The 18,446-nt window shown below is 36.2% G+C and overlaps 1 protein-coding gene across 13 annotated transcripts; it reads right to left on the bottom strand.

Annotated features, from left to right (window-relative positions):
• Nucleotides 1–12,440: 12,440 nt before the first annotated feature.
• On the bottom strand, nt 12,441–17,813 carry LOC120092521 (uncharacterized). Of its 13 annotated transcripts, none has more exons than XM_039050626.2 (7): nt 17,625–17,813; nt 16,713–16,755; nt 15,612–16,084; nt 15,297–15,491; nt 14,789–14,815; nt 13,501–14,598; nt 12,441–13,122 (listed from the first exon to the last, which is right to left on the bottom strand). In XM_039050626.2, the coding sequence occupies exons 3-7, from the start codon at nt 16,065–16,067 to the stop codon at nt 12,571–12,573; spliced, it is 2,328 nt and encodes a 775-aa protein (XP_038906554.1). In that variant the 5' UTR covers nt 16,068–16,084; nt 16,713–16,755; nt 17,625–17,813; the 3' UTR covers nt 12,441–12,570. The 13 variants fall into 13 exon arrangements, with proteins under 13 accessions (XP_038906554.1, XP_038906557.1, XP_038906551.1 ...); XM_039050629.2 differs by having other exon boundaries at nt 15,612–16,045; nt 17,625–17,809; XM_039050623.2 differs by having other exon boundaries at nt 17,096–17,629.
• Nucleotides 17,814–18,446: the final 633 nt, after the last annotated feature.

Genomic DNA, 18,446 nt, shown 5'->3' with positions numbered 1-18,446 from the left:
AGTTTCGCAATGATACTTCAAAGGTTTAAGACAAAAGCCGTCGAAGGGAGGTCAGTTATCCCTCCTTTGAATTGAAAAGATCTCAACCAGTCATTAATACCAGAAAAACTCTTGCTCCTATAATGACTAGCCATCATTGATTTGGCTAAGAGATCATTAACTTACTTAACAATCTCCCGTAAGTGTGACCCGCCATTATAATCCCTAAAGGTCCGTCCCAAAAGGCCAATCCGAAGGGGAAAAATCTGATTGGGGCAAAACCTAAAGCAACCCTATCCATTTCTGGAGTTCACCTTGATATTAACCAACTGCAAAAAACCCATCCGAAGGAGGCCGCTCCGAAGGCGACACGAGGGCGTACAAAATGATCTCACGATGTGAAGCAATGACAGAGACTATAGGACGTGTTGTCACACTCCTTTCACCCACTTACTATAAACACTCTCTCCGTCCACCTTGATATTGACACATGTAAACACCATCCGAAGGGGGATGCATCCTAGGGCATCTCGAGGCTAAGCATGAATCTCACGATGTGAATATACAGGGAGAAAGGTGAGTGGAATCATAGACATATCTGATATGCCTCCTCCTCCCACTGAGTATTTTATAACCTAGGGTTTAGCTTACTTAGAAAAAAACACGACTAAGGATTTTAACTAAGTGACTTTTAGGTTTTCCCAAGAGTAACTTTTACCTTGGATAGTTGAACAACTTTTGATCATCATCCATTAAACTCTTTAATGGAGTCTTTGACCAAAACGTCGCATGCTTGTTGAAAATCTATCTAATTCGCCTTTCCAGGTAGGTGCCCAGGTAGGGGTGTTATGTTTACGTCAACTTAAGAACCCTAGCCTAGCCAGAACCTTCCTTAGACAAAAGGTCCCTTATAGATATGGTTACAACAAATTTAATCTTTTATTCCAACCAATTTAATCCTATTAAACCGATTTTAAAAGATTAATCTAGGTTACTAAACTTTTTAGAACCAAATGAACTTAGGTCTATCTCATTCCAATTTTTAAAAACTTGAGTTCACCTTAAGTCCGCATGCAACTCTGAATTATGGATTTTAGGTCTAATTTCCTTTATAACACTTATAAACGGAAACAACCACCACAATGCGAGGCTAACACATGCAAGACATTCATAACGATTATAAACAGCCTAAGTGTCATGCTCAATGCATTGTCATTCATTGCTACTTCTTTTATATAACACTTATACAAAATCGCAATGAAACAAGCAAAACATGCTTCCATTCACCCTTAGACTATAACATTTATAAGAAAAGGATGATGCATGATAATGCTCACTGCATGCAAAATATAACTCTTATATTTCATGATGCATGTGCATGATTTCAAGTAATTTCTTCATGCAATATTATAACATTTATAATACATGATGCATGATCAATTGCACAACCTAAGGTGGGTTTTTAACTATATAACAAACACTTTGACATATAAAAACCATACATCACATGTATAAGCAAGAAAAGTTGATGAGCCGGGTAAAATTGCCTTAAAACACAAAAGAAAATCTAACTATTACAAAGACAAGGAGTCTTTGGTTCAAACAGACGAACTAGGTCTTGAACCGCTCGGCAAACCATCGCTTCTCCAACCATCCATCGTGTATTAAGCTCCCCACGATCGTCTACACGATAAAATAAACTCTATGCTCTATCGCTTACCAGCGCTCCCAAAGCTAAACGATCGTTTAGCACTTACTATATGATCGTTCAGAAAAATCCAAACGATTGTTTAACTATTACTACACGATTGTGTACCTTTACTAAGAGATGAAGCCTGAAGTACACGATCACTTAGCGCGCTTCGCACGACTTCCGCCTTCCGCGATCGTCTAAGCGATTACGATGCCGCAAAGCACTATCGCCTAAGCGATCGCTTAGCTAACGTCTCCGTATCGTATACGCGCGATCGCATAGGTAGTAACGAAGCGATGAAGCTTGCTAACTACGCGATCGTCTAGCGTGCGCCTTCTACTAAACGACGAGTATCGCATGCTCCCACTATGACGCCTACCTCCAACGCCTATACGATCATGCAACCAACGCCACGTGATATGGTAAATGATTTACCCCATCGCTTAGCATTAGCTAAATGATCGATTAGAAAATACTACACGATCGTCTAAACGAAAAATCTAAACGATCGCTTAGTAAAATCCCTACAATCGTTTACATGAGGCTACACAATCTAATCAACACTTGATCTTCTTCTTCGTTGAGAACTACATCGCCATGCGCCGAAGCTTCATCCCGAACGACTTGACGAACTCGAACTTTTTGAATTATAGACTCAATTGCAAAGTTAATTTAGCCCAAAAACACAGGGGCCTTTACAATTAACACTTTATAATACTGAAAGCTTTAACAAAAAGGTAATTTAAACCCGAAACGTTCATCACATTCATCCACAAATGCAGAAAATGGTTAACTACAAATGTAAAAACCCACCACGACTTTAAAAAAACGTTTAATTCAGATTTGTAATTTGGAATATCAAAGAACCTAGCTCTAATACTAATTGAAGGAAATCAGAAACAAGATTTCCATGAGCAGTAGAACAAGACTATTCCAAATTACAATCATGAATCAACAAATATTTATAGTCAACTTCAAACAAATGGTTATACAATTATAATGCAGAAATTACAGCATGAACAACAAATGAACAGAGAGTAAATCTCTACGCACATAGGCAGAAGCGTCTCCACGCTCCGTTTCGCACTCTGATCAAACAACAATGACCACGAAAACTCGATCTACACACACGCAACACCACACGCAACATTTCGCGTTCGTCCTCAACGATCTCCTCGGTCACGAACTCCTCCGCAACACGAACAGACACCGCGCTCGTCCTCAGCGACACGAACAGCCTCCACAACACCTCGACGGTGTCTAGTTGAGTCTGACACCACCAACAAGGTGACCTTGGTATTCTCGGTGTGAAAATCCAAAGGGTGGGCTTCGTTCAAACTTGTTATAAGGCAGACGAACGGAGGAAACAACGATCCCGTACACGACTGGGCAAGTGGGAGATGGAGGAAACCTATCATATAGGTCGATGCCTAATCATTTAAATAAAACTATACAATCGTCTAGCAAAAGCTATACGATCATTTAGCTCTATCGTTCAGCTCGGTCTGTCGCATACAGACTCTACACAATCGTTTACCTGGGGCCAGCAATCATTTAGCAATGCTATATGATCGTTTAGTAAACACTGCACGATAGTTTAGCTTGCACCTGTACGATCGTTTAGCTCGCCCAGTCGTCGTTTAGTAAATCTAAATTTACTTGACGACCACCGTGAGTTTCTATATGCCTAGAGAAAACTCAAAATTCTTTTCAATCTTTTGTAAAAATTTCTTTTCAAAATAGAAAACCAATTTCCTTTTAAACTCACGGTTACCATGATCCAATAACCACCACTACTTTGGTTATTTAAAAGAAAAAGTATTAATTATCTAATAATTAATATTATTATAAACATAAATGATAATTAACTTATCATACTATATTTATAACCTATAGTTTTAATACTTCATCTCATGAAACTTATAAACCATAGTTCTTTTTCTATTCCATGGTACTTAATGTAAATCTCATTCACATCAATTCTCCACTAGATGTATCTTATACATCATATCGATTATATCATATATAATCAAAATACCTCTTATCAATTTGAATATTTTAAATCAACACCAAGAACTGATCCTCAACAGAATCCAAGCTACCAAGGGGACCTCATGGACCTGTAGATCCAAAGCTCCAATGGTACGTGAATAACTCATTAAACTCTTTAGTCACAGGATCCACCATTCGTTAACTGCCAGGCACTCTACTAAAGATCGACAACTGAACTCTTCTCACTACAGATATATTATGTGTCCATCTTAACCAATCAGCAGTGTGACAACCCTTCACAGATCGCTCGGAAGTACAGCTGGACCAATAACCGTTATGCCTCTATAGTTACATCTGTCTTCTTAAGTACCACTAATCCCTCTAATGAACATAAATCATAGTCCTACTATGATTGAATCTTCTCTTCCAAAGAGAAGTTGTGACCACTATGTTCAAGCCCCGGAATCAGCCCTTAAGGGAGCAATCTCTCTACTTATCCCTGCTTCGGGAAAGAAGTGAATTCCATATTGTAGATTGAGTCCCAGCTCCCAGATCAGACAAGTCCCCAAAAAGGTAGGCATGTTGAGTTGGCAATCTGGCCACTCTCACCCATACTAATCAAAGGACCGCCCTCAAAGGCAGGAGTTCACAAAACACTCAGGATTGAGGTCGTGTCACCTATGGTCGTTTAGGTGAGATGCAAGTCTCTAGTATCAACGGCGTTATATACAAAGTCTAGTCATCCCATGGTCCAGGTCTTATACAAACTCTTTGTATAGGACACCCCTGCTCCACGTCTCCACACGAATGGTCAAGATCAACCACATGTAGTAGTTTACAACACTTGCAAACCTCTACAAAGCGGGTCGTATATGTAGTGTCACCAGGATCAGGTATCTCACCTTAATCCTTATACTACAAATCGATTTAGGTTATCACTTAAGGCATGATCCACTTGTATATCACATATACATGCTTAAGTTCACATAAGATAACCAAGGAGCTTTGTTTATTGGATATGAGTAAATGCCAGAATTAAATAACACTTATTTTATTCATTGAACAATGTGTATCTTTATAAAACAACGAGACTCTGGGAGAATTAGGACACCAATCCCAACACCATACTTAACTCGACACTAATCGAGGTTCTGTGGAGGTCATTCGTTGAATTCTGGGTGATTGTTGTGTTCGTGGTCCAGTTGATCGTGCAATGTAGCGGTCGTAGTGTACGAACATTCATGTGTTGTTGTGTTGTTGTGATCGAGTGTTTGTGATCGAGGGATCTTGAAGATGAGTCTTCAAAGGTATGTGAATTCCTCCCTTGATCTTGAGAAAAGCATACTGTAATTTCGATTTATGCATAACCATATGTTTTCGTTTGTGTACTGTAATTGTTAATGTTCGAATACGATTGAAATTTGGAACGATCCTTCCACTACTTATGGAAATCCTTATGTTCCAATTTCTTTCAATTGGTATCAGAGCCAAGTTGTTCTGATATTCCAAATTTCACTTCTGTTTTGAACTTCTTTTACAATCGTGGTGGATTTTCTGCATTACGTTTAATAGTTAAATGTGTTTGTGGATGGCGTTGATGGATGTGTACAGGTTTAATTGCCTCTATTTTAAAGCTTTCTTTAAATTACAAAGTGTTAATTTGTAAGGGCCCCTGTGTTTTTTGGCATAATTAACTTGCTATCGAGTCTATAATTCAAAGTGCTTTAGTTAGTCAAGTCATTCGTGATGAAGTTTCGAAGCATGGAGATGTGGTTCTCAGTAAATAAGAAGACCAAGAGTTGGTCGTGTCGTGTAGCCTCGGGTAAACGATCGTGTAGATTTTCTATACGATCGTGTAGTATTTACTAAACGATTGTTTACCTAATTCTAAACGATAAGGTAAATCGTTTACTCTATCGCGTAGCGCTAGTTGCCTGATCACGTAGACGCTGGAGGTAGGCAATCGTAGTGGGAGCATGTGATGCTCATCGTTTAGAAGAAGGCACGCGCTAAACGATCGTGTAGTTAGCATGCTCATCGCATAGTCACTGACTACACGATCACGCGGTATACAATACGAAGGCACTCGTTCAGCGATCATTTAGATGATGGTGCTTCGCCGCATTGTAGTCATTTAGATGATCTGTAAGGCTTGTGTTGTGTGCGGCACGCTAGACGATCGCGTACCTTGTGCTTCATCGCATAGTAAAAGGTACACGATCATTACTAAGCGATCGTTTAGCTCTGGGAGCGTTGGTAAATGATTGAGCAAAGCGTTTTTTCTTTCGTGTAGACGATCGTGGGGAGAATGGTGCACGATCAGTGGAGATGCGTTGCTTCGTCCGGATGGTTCAAGACCCAGTTCGTCTGTTTGAATCAAAGACTCCTTATTTTTGTAATAGTTAGCTTTAGGTTTGAGGTTTTTGAGGATTTTGAGGCAATTTTTCCCAATTCATCAACATTTGTTTATTATACATGAGATGTATGTGGTTTATATGGCAAAATGTTTGACATATAGATTTGAAACCCACCTTAGATTGTGCAATTATTCATGCATCATGTATTATAATTGTTATAATATGACATGAAGAAATTACATGAAAGCATGCACATGCATCATGAAATATAAGAGTTATATTTGTGCATGTAGTAAGCATATTCATGCATCATCTTTATATTATAAGCGTTATAGTATAAGGGTGTATGGAAACATGTTTTTGCTTGATTCATTGCTTGTTTGTATAAGAGTTATATAAAAAGATAGCAATGAATGAACGATGCATTGAGCATGACACTTAGGCTGTTTATAAAAGTTATGAATACCTTGCATGTGTCTACTTTGCATTGTGGTTGGTTTTTATTATTTTCGTTATAAGTGTTATAAAGTAAATTAGAACTAAAATCGATAAGAAAGAGTTGTATGCGGACTTAGGGTGAACTCATATTTTAAAAGAGTTTTAAAATTGGATTGAGATAGACCTAAGTTCAAAGGTTCTAATGAGATTAGTAACCTAGTTTAATCTTTTTAAATAGGTTTAATAGGATTAAATTGATTGGCATAAAAGATTAAAATTGTATTAAATCTATCTAGAAGGGACCTTTTGTCTAAGGCAAGTTCTGTCTAAGCTGGGGTTCTTAAACTGACAGAAACAAAACACCCCTACTTGGGAATCTACCTGGAAAGGTGAATTAGATAGATTTTCTGTAAGCATGTGACAGTTGGTCAAAGACTCCGTTAAAGAGTTTAATGGATGATGGTCAAAAGTTGTTTCAACTATCTGAGGTAAAACTTACTCTTGGGCAAACCTAAAAAGTCACTTAGTTAAAATTCTTAGTCATGTTTTTTCTAAGTAAACTAAACCCTAGGTTATAAAATACTCAGTGGGAGGAAGAGGTGTATCTGATATGTCAATGATTCCACTCACATTTCTCCCTGAATGTTCACACCGTGAGATTCATGCTTTGCCTCGTGGTGCCCTGGGAGCATCCCCCTTCGAATGGTGTTTGCATGAGTCAATATCAAGGTGGACGGAGAGAGTGTTTATAGTAAGTGGATGAAGGGTGTGTGTCAACACATCCTACGGTCTCTGTCATTGGTTCACACCGTGGGATCATTCTGTACTCCCTCGTGGTGCCTTAGGTGCGTCCCCCTTCGGATGGGTTTTGTGCAGTTGGTCATGATCAAAGTGAACTCCAAAAATGGATAGGGTCGCTTTAGGTTTTGCTCCAATCGGATTTTTTCCCTTCAGATTGGCTGCTTGGAATGGATCTCTAGGGCCTAAAATGACGGGTCACACTTACGGGAGATTGTTAAGTAAGTTAATGATCTCTTGACCAAATCAATGATGGCTAGTCGTTATAGGAGCAAGAGTTGTTCTGGTATTAATGACTAGTTGAGAATTTCTCAATTCAGGAGAGGATAATTGACCTTCCTTCGGCAGCTTTTATCCTAACCCTTTGAAGCGTCATTGTGAAACTAGATGTCTCACGGGGTTCATGTTAGTTTTGCTAAATCTTATTGGATGTTGTATTTGTTTTTCAACGGGTATTTGCTTCAAACCTAACATAGGTCAATGTGTTTTTGTTTTCAGCAACTTGTTAATATTTCCATGTAAAACCTTTAATTTGACCGATTACATACAGTGAAAAAAGTCTTGTAAAATGTATTTCGTGGTAAATGACCTCGAATTTGTCATGGTTGAGTAATGTCCTCCAGTCCCGACCCTTGATGTACAGTAAAGTGTTCGTAATGCATATGAGGTGTGGATGAAGGCTAATTCATTGGCCCGACTTCATATTTTGGCTAACATACCTGATGTTTTGGCCAAAAGAGTTGAGAACATGGTCATTGCATACGAGATCATGGACTCGTTGCAAGATTTGTTTGAACGTCAGTTCTTACTTTTCGAGCACAGAGGGATGGATGACAAAACCAGGAGTGTCAGATCCAAAGTTAAACTCCGAGAAGGGGAAGCAATTATTGCTGACTCTGTTGAGGTTCGTGGAAGAGAAATGTTCTCTGACATGCAACTTGGAGCTTATTTAGGTTCTGATACAGATCCCACTACTCTCCAAAATAGAAGGATGTCTAAAGACAATAAATCTGATTTATTGGTCTTGGAGACGTGTTTGGTAGAGAATGATGATTCTGTCTGGATCCAAGATTCGGGTGCTACCAACCATGTCAATTCCTCTTACCAAGGATGATGGATGACAACTCACTCTCCAAATATTCAATCTAACATTAGAAAAATTGTGGGTAATGTTAATTTCATGTCAAAGTTTAATGGCCATTCAAGAACTTTCAAGAAAAACCTCAAAATACCATAATAACCAAAACTGAGATTTTGATGACCTTAATATCGGTAATGACGGTGCAATGGGCATGGGTGATTATAAGGGAGAAATCGGTTAGAGAGAGAGATGATCCTCACCAATCGTGTAATAACATGGACTACCCGGAGGCACGAATGATCGATAGGTGAATGAAGGAACGACAGTGGTGATCGAGAGTCATTGGTGAATGATGGATGGTGGTGGGTAGGTGTTGGATGGAAGGAGTTGTGGTTGAAGGAGACTGGGAGGAAAATGTGAAATGGTTGCTTCTCTTGAATTTTTTGTCTAGATGACCTTCTCCCACATGTCTTTATGTTTTATGGCCCGCCCCCACTATCTTATGAATTATAACATTTTGCTTATGTTAGAGGGCACTTTCAATCTTTCCAATGAACTCGTGGTCGGGATGAGATCTCCAACTATGCCTTTTTCAAAGTTCGAACCCAATGCTATCATAATTATGCGATGAAGAAATTTTATGGGAAACCCAATGGCCTAATGATATCGGGTTGTCTCACTAGCCTGGTTCCTTTTCCGAAGCCCTAACTCGATTTCAAATATGCAACCTAATTGAATAAAATCCAAAACTCAGATGACATTACCCGTGACATCGCGAAAGTGGTGAACATCTCAGTAGTGAAACCAATTTACAAGCTGAGACGTTCATCGTTGTCACTATGTCACGGGTAATATCATCTAACTTTTTGGATTTTATTGAATCAGGTAGCATATAAATCGAGTTGGGCTTCGAAAAAGCAATCAAGCTGGTGAATTCATCTTTAATCCGATATCATTAAGTCGTCGGCTCACCCTTTAAATTTCTTTGTTGCATTATTACGATAGCATCAGGTTTGAGCTTTGAAAAGGCGTTGGGTTGGAGATCTCATCCCGAGTGTGAGTTCATTGGAAAGGCTAAAACTGCCCTTTGACATAAATAAAAGATTATAATTCATAAGATAGTGAAGGGTGGGTCATAAAATATAAAAGTGCGTGAGAGAAGGTCATCCGGAAGAAGAAGAAGAAAAAAAAAAAAAACTCTACTTCTTTTCATGGATGGGGGTTTGAAAGGAGAGAGGAAAAATTGCCAGGGCTGCTTGATAAACCACCTATATATATATATATATAAACTGGCATCTAAGTTTCTTCCTTTTTAATCTAAATATCCCAAATCCAAATTTTTCAATAATTTAAATCCAAAAATCAAATCTCAAGATAATTAATTAGATTTATGGGCCCAATCCAATGGAGATAACCAACGTGAATTTTTATTCTCTGTAATTATATGATATTGTCCACTTTGGGTATAATTCCCATAGCTTTGTACCACCCCAAAATGCCTTATACCAATGAGATAATTGTCTTTGCTTATACACTCCTGATCACTTCTTTCTCTAACCAATGTGCGATTTTGTTCACACTCCTAACAAATTCCATGTTTATCAAAAATGATATAAGAATCTTGAAGTCCACATAATCTTGAGGGGCTTGTCGAGGATTTCACATTAAAAAGATGAAGGACATGTAGTGATTCTAAATGGGTTAAAACTACTTTTGTCATTTTTAAAATCAGTAAGAAATATGCATGTTTTTAATGATTCAAAACTAATTTTGACAAAATGAAAATTACACTGAAAAGTGTAAAATTAAATATTAAATTAATTTTGAGTGATTAAAAGCATATTTTGAAATGATTTTGAGCATGATAAAAATAATTTTAACAATTTCAAAATCACTTCTAGATATATAGAAAAACAAGTAACTTAGGTCTATATTTACCTACTACCTATTAAAGATGCTTGTATTTACTTCAAGTAAGATAAAAGCATTAATATTGCATCAATTACATACTACTTCCTTTCCCAAAAGTACAAACCACAATTGAAATTTGGCATGTTCCATTCTAGATATAGATAGAGATGAAAAGGAAATTGATTTCTCCTTTTGCGGTTGATGAGTAAGCCTTTTCATATATCAGATCAAACAATCAACGACTAAACTCAACACCAAACCCCCTAAACAATGAGGAAAATAACACTATATGAAAAAACAACTTTCCACGTGAAAAAGCATTTTTAAGAAGCAAAAGCTGCAATGACATGAACAACATTATTCTCCTCTCGAGAAATGTAATAAAAATGGACAAACCAAAATAATATCTTCAATGAAGACTCCAATCTTCGTCCTCTCCGTGTTCATGAGGTTAATGACCTCCAACTCATGTTCTCTTTATCCATAGTTGACAAATGGTACTTTCTTGAATTTGTTTTGTTTGAATGTGTTTTTATGACCTATTAACTAGGAATGGATAAAAAGCATGTTGAATCAAAAATACTCTCTCCTTCTCCACTTCTCATAGATAGCAGTTTTCATTTCTCATCTTACTTCCTTTTTTTGGGTTAGGCAATACATTGTAAAAATAATAATGATCACAAATAAATGGTAGATTGAGCCCTTTTTTTCATGCTATTGACTTATCAATCTACTATTAATACCATTAAAAAAGCATTGATATGACATTTCCATTAATTTGTTTCATTGATACATCATATCATTTCAATACTCTTTTAAATATCACATCAACACTCTCAATGGCCAAAACTATATAGAAAATAGAATTAAAATTCAATAATATAATGAATTTTCTTTTAATTCAAATAAAATATATATTAATTGTTATGTTCCATGCAATTATAAATAACGAAGATTGGAGACCAAAAGTAGAAAATGGTTCAAAAAAAGGACGAACAAATATACCGGGCGTATATGATGAAGTGTATAATAAGTGATTTTTGTTTTTTTTTTTTTATTGAAAATATAGTATATATACCCATAAAATAGTATATATAATTTATAGACTTATGTATATGTTGAATTATATTAATTTAATAGTACCATACTTATATTGTTGTTTTTGCGGCTATAGTTATAACAAACAAATAAACAAATACACCTAATATGTGGCTACAAATAGTAAAATAAAAAATTGCAAATTACAAAAACCATCTCTAAAATATGGTGGTCGTAATAATTATACCCCAAAATTTTGAATTGTAAAAATTAAACTCTCGGACTATGATAAATATAAAAATTAGACTCTTAAACTTTCATAAACGTAAAAATTAAAATCCACCCCAAATCTATCTCTCATATTTCTACTTTCTAATTTATGAACTTCGGTAGGTTATTGGGAGAAACAAGAAGTAGGCCAGGTCAAGTGAGTCTCGTTTTTCTTTTTGGGTATAGCTTCACCTTGCAACCGAAATCTCGATTTTTTCTTCTTCGAAAATTAGATTTATTAAATTAGTTAATAAATAAATTATATGAAAAGTCATACATACATTTAAAAAAAAAAAAAAAAGTATTAAACCAATTCACATTGATTGTGAAAGTGTATATTGGTACTAAATATTATACGAAATCTAATCTAGCTATTTAAATATTCAAATATCTAAACATTTTTAAATTATGAGGATGAATGACCTATTCGATTAAATATGTCTAAAAATAATATTACTTCATTTTAGTTAAGCTATATGTAAAAATTTAATCCCAAATGTTGGAATCTAATTATATTTTAGCCCTTATTCTTTCAAAAATTTCAATTAATCCCTTCGAATAACAAAAGGTTAAAAAGATTTTTAAAAAAATGATGGAAGGTTATTTAATTGAACAATTATTTATAACAAGTAACTTCCAAATTTTATTTTATAGGTGAGTGATATTATGCCTACTTCAAGAAATAAAATATAAAATATTTTCAACTCGATAATAAAGTGTATATTGCAACTTCATCAGTCTAAGGAGATCATAAAGATTTTATTGGAAAGAAAACCAAATACATAATAAAAGAAGGACCAAATTGAAAAAAGATTAAAAAATAGAGGTTAAATTGGGGGAGGGGAATCCCAGCAAGAGGAGTGATTTCCATTCCATACAAATCTAAGAAAGAAACTAAACTATCATAAAATATTTGACATTGGGAAAAACTGTGGAGGTTTCATGGGATTAAACATCATTTATTCCAAAACCACTAATAAATAACAAAGATTATGAACAAAAATAAGCTTACCTCACAAGTTCCTCTTGATGAATTCCCAGATTCTTTCTTCCATGTAGATACGATCTCGATGCTGACGAGGCATATGTCGTTCGTCTGGGAATATCAGTAGCTCATACATCTTTCCAGCCGATATGAGTGCATTCACAAGCCTTGCTGTATGCCTGAAATGTACATTCTCATCAATCATCCCATGCACAAGCAGTAGACTCCCAGTCATCTTGTCTATATGATGCATCACTGAGCTTCGTTCGTAAGTTTCTGGATCTCGAGTCGGTAATCCCATGTACTTTTCTGTGTAGAACGTGTCGTACCCATCCCAAGACGTAACAGGCGCACCGGATATTGCACATCGGAAGATATCTGGATACCGGGCCAAACTCGTTGCCGACAGAAAGCCACCATAGCTCCATCCATATAAACCAATCTCTCCAGCTCTTGATAGACCCTGTCTGATGAGCCATTTCGCTCCAACCACTTGATCATCTGCATCGATATAGCCAATATTGTATTTCAGAGAAGCTTCAAACTTCAGTCCGCGTCGAGCGGTTCCTCTGTTGTCTAACTGCAACCAACAAACCATTCAAAATGACATCAGATAAAAAAAAATTGTTCAAAGCATATTTGGAACCGTTTGTACTATTAAACTCAGAACAGACTATCTCACTGAATTTTCAAGGAAAGAAAACTAATCATCCAACACAAACATGGATAAATTAAACTAAGCAAGAAATGAAGCTGCAATTCAAAAGGAATCCAAAACAGGATTAGTCTACACAAATAACACTACAATTCCAGTGTGAACATGGCAGGGTCGTTGAAGATCAGGCACTACTAAGACCATGATTTACAATTTCGGTGAAACATAACGTCAGACATGTCAGAATCTCAATGTTTACAGAAAGGAAAGTTGGTAAAGGAAAGAGTTGCATTAAGTACCAACCTTCCACACTAAGATTCCTCTACTACGCAGATACTGAGCTCTCATGTCCACCGTATTGATCCACGAATCGCAGACTAGTTGTACACTTGGACCACCATACACAATGAACATAGTCTTGTACGGTGGCGGTCCAAATATCGTCTCACTAGGCTTGTATAAAGCTCCATAGAGCAATGTCCCATCAGAAGCCTGTACCTCAACAATCTCTGGAGGCTCAAGATGAAGCCTTTCAATCCTTGGAATTGTAAGTGTTTGCTCATAAATTGGCAAAATGACACTTCCATCTTTCAAGGAACGGAGCAACACCCTTGGGGGAGAATTGAGGGAATCGTGAATGTCGATAAAACTTCCCATACGATGATCGAGTACAACGACATGTTTTCCCTTGCCATGAGTCAGTCTAATTGGTGGCTCCAATGGTGTGTTCCCGGCAGTAGTTAGTTTGGTACAGTAAAGATGAGATTCAAGAGGCCCATCAAGAGTTCCAGTAAAATAAACTAGCCCGGTTGCTTCATTTACACCAGCAATTTGTTCGACCATCCAGTCACCTTCAGTGAGTGGCCCCAAGCACGTCCCATGGCCATCATGCAGATAAAGATGTCTAAATCCAGTTTTTTCACTTGCCCATATAAATCCCCCAGAATATTTGCTGATACTTTTGTCTAGTGGTGTGAAACAATCATGTAAGTTAATCCATGAATCTTCTTCTTCAACCAGCAAAACTTTTCTCTCCCCTGACTTGATATCAAACCTGAGAATTTTCAGCTTGGTATGTAACCTATTCAGAATCTGAGCGATGAGAATATTTTCATGCATCCAACAGACTCGGGCCAGATATTCCTCTTCATCTGTTTCTCCACAAAGAAGATCCATCCAAGTAATCGGGCCTCCAGCAACAGAGACAACACCGAGTCGAACAACAGCATTGGAAGTTCCTGCAAAAGAATAAGCATGGTCTTCTTGTGCATCCGAACCAACGGAGCTTTTACCTTGATGCATGATTCTAAACGGAGGGATCTTTGAAGTATCAACTTGTGTAAACGCAATATACTTGCTGTCTAGCGACCACCAGTACCCATTTTTCCGATCCATTTCCTCCTGAAAGAAGAAAATATTCATGAAAATGTGAAAATGTCCAACTACAATTTCAAGTAGAACAAAACGAGGCGTCATTGAAGATCAAAAATTGCTTTTAATCTCTTCCAACAGTAAGAATTCAACTTCCTTCAGCTTCCAAGCAGGAATGATTTCAAAATTCTATATGAAAAACAGATGCTGGTATTCTCACCTCAGCAATATATTCTGCAAGTCCATGCTGCAGTTTGGAAAAAAGGTAAGCGTTAAATTCTAGGGGAAAAACCGAAGAGGGAAAACATTAAACATTTATATCATACTTGATACATGTAACAGTAATCTAGATGAACATTGTAGTTAAGATGTAAACTTCTTCAACCAAGATGCCAACTGAACACCTAATCAAATGCTCCAATAAATCACATAATCCATATCAAGAGACAACTCATACAACTCTTGATAGGAAATGACATCATACACGCTGTTCTGAGCCACAAAAGATACAAATAATAGTAAACAAATTGCTAATTACTAAGCTGTGAATACTAGAAAAGGGTACAAAATGCACAGACAAATGGAGAAAGGGCAGCCAAGCACTAGGATTCTACTTCCTAAACTGCAACTCACTCTGTTCTACAACCAGACGCCATCCAAAAGCAGAAAGATGAAAACATTAACTTCAATAGAAGGTTAGAGTTCATGAAGAATGACTGTAGATTTACCGTAATGTTTCTGTTAGCACCAACAGTCAACTGTCTCACTTCATTGTATGAAAGATTCATGACATGAAGCTCCCCATCTTTAATAAATGCAAGCATGGACCCATCTGGTGAGAGATGTGGATCCATGATCGGTGAAGAAGGTTTACTGGAAAGCTTAAGCTCTGGGGTTGAGCCACAAAAATCTTGAATATAAATCTGCATAGAAGGAGGATGTCAAGTACAAGTATATGAATTAGATCAAGATTCTTTGTTCCAAATAATATTTCACAAGAATGACTAGTAGTACAATAGCTTTAAAGTAATAAAAGACCTAACCCCAGCAGGCAGAGGCACCATAATTGCTTTCCTTTTGGCGCTTGTTTTCACCCATTCATACCGAGTTACACCTAAACCACGTTCCCTCAATCTTTCTCTCCTCAGCTTCTCTTCTGGAGAAATATTACACTCATCCAGCCCACCATCAGGAGGACTGAAAATCAACTCCTGTTTGCCAGTTTTGATATCAAAAGCAAAAACCTTCTTATTCAAAGTGCTATCAGGACTAAACAAGTAAGTGACAGAACTATCATCTGGACTGAAAGTTATTGAAGTGGGCGCAACATATCCTGGCAATGGGTATTGTACAATCTCTTCAACTGGGAAGAGGAAAGAGTCATCCAAACTCTGAGCAACACTAGAGTTAGTGACCGTCATGTTGTTTGAAAGTGGCCTTGAACGCTTCAAATTCTTTTGCTTACCGTCCTCGTCAACTGATTGCATTACACCGAACATACTGGATTACAACCAACCTTACCAGAAGAAAGAAGAAACAAATAATCTAATAAATGCCAAATGGACTGGACTAAATATGTTTTGTTTTTAATTTATTAGGTCAGTAAAAATAATATATGAAAAGAGAGAGAGAGAGAGAGAGAGAGGGAGAGAGAAACACAATGTGGGGGAGACAGATTGAAAGAATAACTGATCGAAATGGATAAAGGGAAGCAAGAGCAGGTTGCAGTGGATTTTCAGATCAAGAAGCCTTGGATGGTAATATCTAAATATAACTTATAAGGTCCCTAAATGGGCTTAAAAACACATTTTACTCAAAATCAGATACAGGACAATTCAATCATTTTGAACTGCAAATTTGTAGACCTAAAGATTATAATGGAATTGATAGTTACCTTAGATACAGGACCATTCAATCATTTCAAGTTGCAATTATATAGAGTTAACATTCATTCTTGTCACTGAATTGCTTGATAATATATTAAAGGAAGAACTATAAACAGTAAAGGCAGCAGAAGGAATCAAGCAGAATTTCAAAATGGACAACCCTTTAATTGTTCGTTACCAACAAATGGGGCAAAGATCACATGATAGTCCAAACCTATTGGCCAAAATTTTACATAAGTCTCAAGATAAGATAGATACCTTAACAAAAATCAGTTTCAGATGGAACATGATTCTCCAAAACCTATAGCAAATGAAAGCAAATGATGGACATGGATTAAAGAATTGTACTTCCAGAATTTCAGAGTTCTTCAACAGCCAAACAAAGAGAAGAAAAGATCAATGAAACTAAGGACTATAGTTTATCAAATTAGTACATTTTAAGAAACTCGAATAATCATAAGGATAATGAATCACCCACGGGATCCAATCAAATGCAATGAAAGTTCACTCAACACCTTTTCAGTAGACCAAAATCCACTACGAATAAGAATCTTTGGAATGAATGATAAAATCAGAAACTCGACATCAAAAGTAAGAAGCACTTTTTTATCAAGGCCTCGACTCAAACAAATCAACCAGACCTGAGAAAGCAGACGAAAACGATCGACCACTAAAGCGATGAGAATTCGGATTCCAAAATTAAGAATCAGGACCAGATTCCACGAAACAAGCAATTTCCCAAAAGAAAAAAAGAGATCGGAAACTGAGATATTTTGGGCTAAACGTTTGACCTCCCAAATTCAGAACCTACAATTTGAGGAAGAACAAGAAACCCATGATTCGAAACAGTGTAAAGTTTCCAAGTCTTATTGATCAAACACAAAACACAAACATCCACAGGGGAACTCGTAATCGCATGTGTTGAAGTGAAAATAACCCACTTGACTTTGAGAACAGATTGAAGAACACTTTCTTCTAGTGAATGAAAAGTAATGGGAAAAAGCAGTATTCCAGTTCCAAACAGAATTGTGGGAAAGAGGGTTTTGTCGTTCTGGTTCGAAGAGCAAAAACAAAAAGAATCATTGATGATCATCCATGGCGAATAGTAAACAAAACCCATCAAAATTCTTAAATGGGGATACTGAAAATGAAGCTAAAAAATCTACTCACCTCTTGTTTCTGTCTCTTTCTCTGAACCCATTATCTCTTAATCCATCTTAATCATCACAAAATATATAAAGAAAAGAAAAATTCCACTTTTTCTATTTGTCCCTTTCTCTATAATGCAAATAGGAGAATTTTCCAAGAAGTTTTGCTTCAAATAAACAATACAAACAGAGAACACAAGCAACTACAAATATTGATTTTTTTTCTCTTTCCTTATATATAGCAATTTATTTGATGAGAATGTTGGTTTTTTTTTTTCAGAAGATAATTTTGATTTTTACAGTTGTTTTTAGTTTTTTTTTTTTTTCTAAGTTTGGATTTTTCTTTTAGCTTGTTTGGTGATTTGAAAACATAAAGTTAAAAATAATAAAATAATATTTTCAAAATTTTTGTTCAAAATCACACATCTTCTCAAAGATTCAAAAGTTTCATCAATTTAATGAATATTGTTGAGTGGATTTACCTTGAAAATATTTTTGGATTTTAGTTTAGATTTTGTTCTCGAATTTTAAATTTGTTATCCTTATATTAAAAATAGTAAATATTTAGGTAAATGATTAAGTGCAGCTTAAGCACATGGGCTAGGTTGAAGTTTTTTTAAAAAAAGTATTACTCACCCTAATTATTAGACTATACTTAAAAGTTTATTTCTATAATAGGGATTATTCAAGAGAGTTTTATCCAACTAGGTTTTATCAAACTTGAATTATAAAATTTAAAAGTATAAAAATTCAATTTATTATTTTTTTTTAATCTTAAAAGACCTCATTAAACATCGATAATTTTAAGCCTTCCACTCTTTTTTTTTTCTTTATAAAAAGAATT

Source organism: Benincasa hispida, chromosome 12 (genome assembly GCF_027475165.1).
Source record: "Benincasa hispida cultivar pf3 chromosome 12, pf3_genome.v1.1, whole genome shotgun sequence".
NCBI lineage: Eukaryota > Viridiplantae > Streptophyta > Magnoliopsida > Cucurbitales > Cucurbitaceae > Benincasa > Benincasa hispida.
This window is presented reverse-complemented; position numbering and strand designations above follow the sequence as displayed.

Bases quoted from the DNA above. Each gene is read 5' to 3' on its own strand.
- LOC120092521 (XM_090308758.1), bottom strand. From the start codon at position 17,655: ATGGGTTCAGAGAAAGAGACAGAAACAAGAG. The intron at 15,492-15,611 runs GTTAGGTCTTTT...CCTTCTATGCAG, and splicing joins TGGTGCCTCTGCCTGCTGGG to ATTTATATTCAAGATTTTTG. The intron at 14,599-14,788 runs GTGAGAATACCA...TTCTTCTTTCAG, and splicing joins TTGCAGAATATATTGCTGAG to GAGGAAATGGATCGGAAAAA.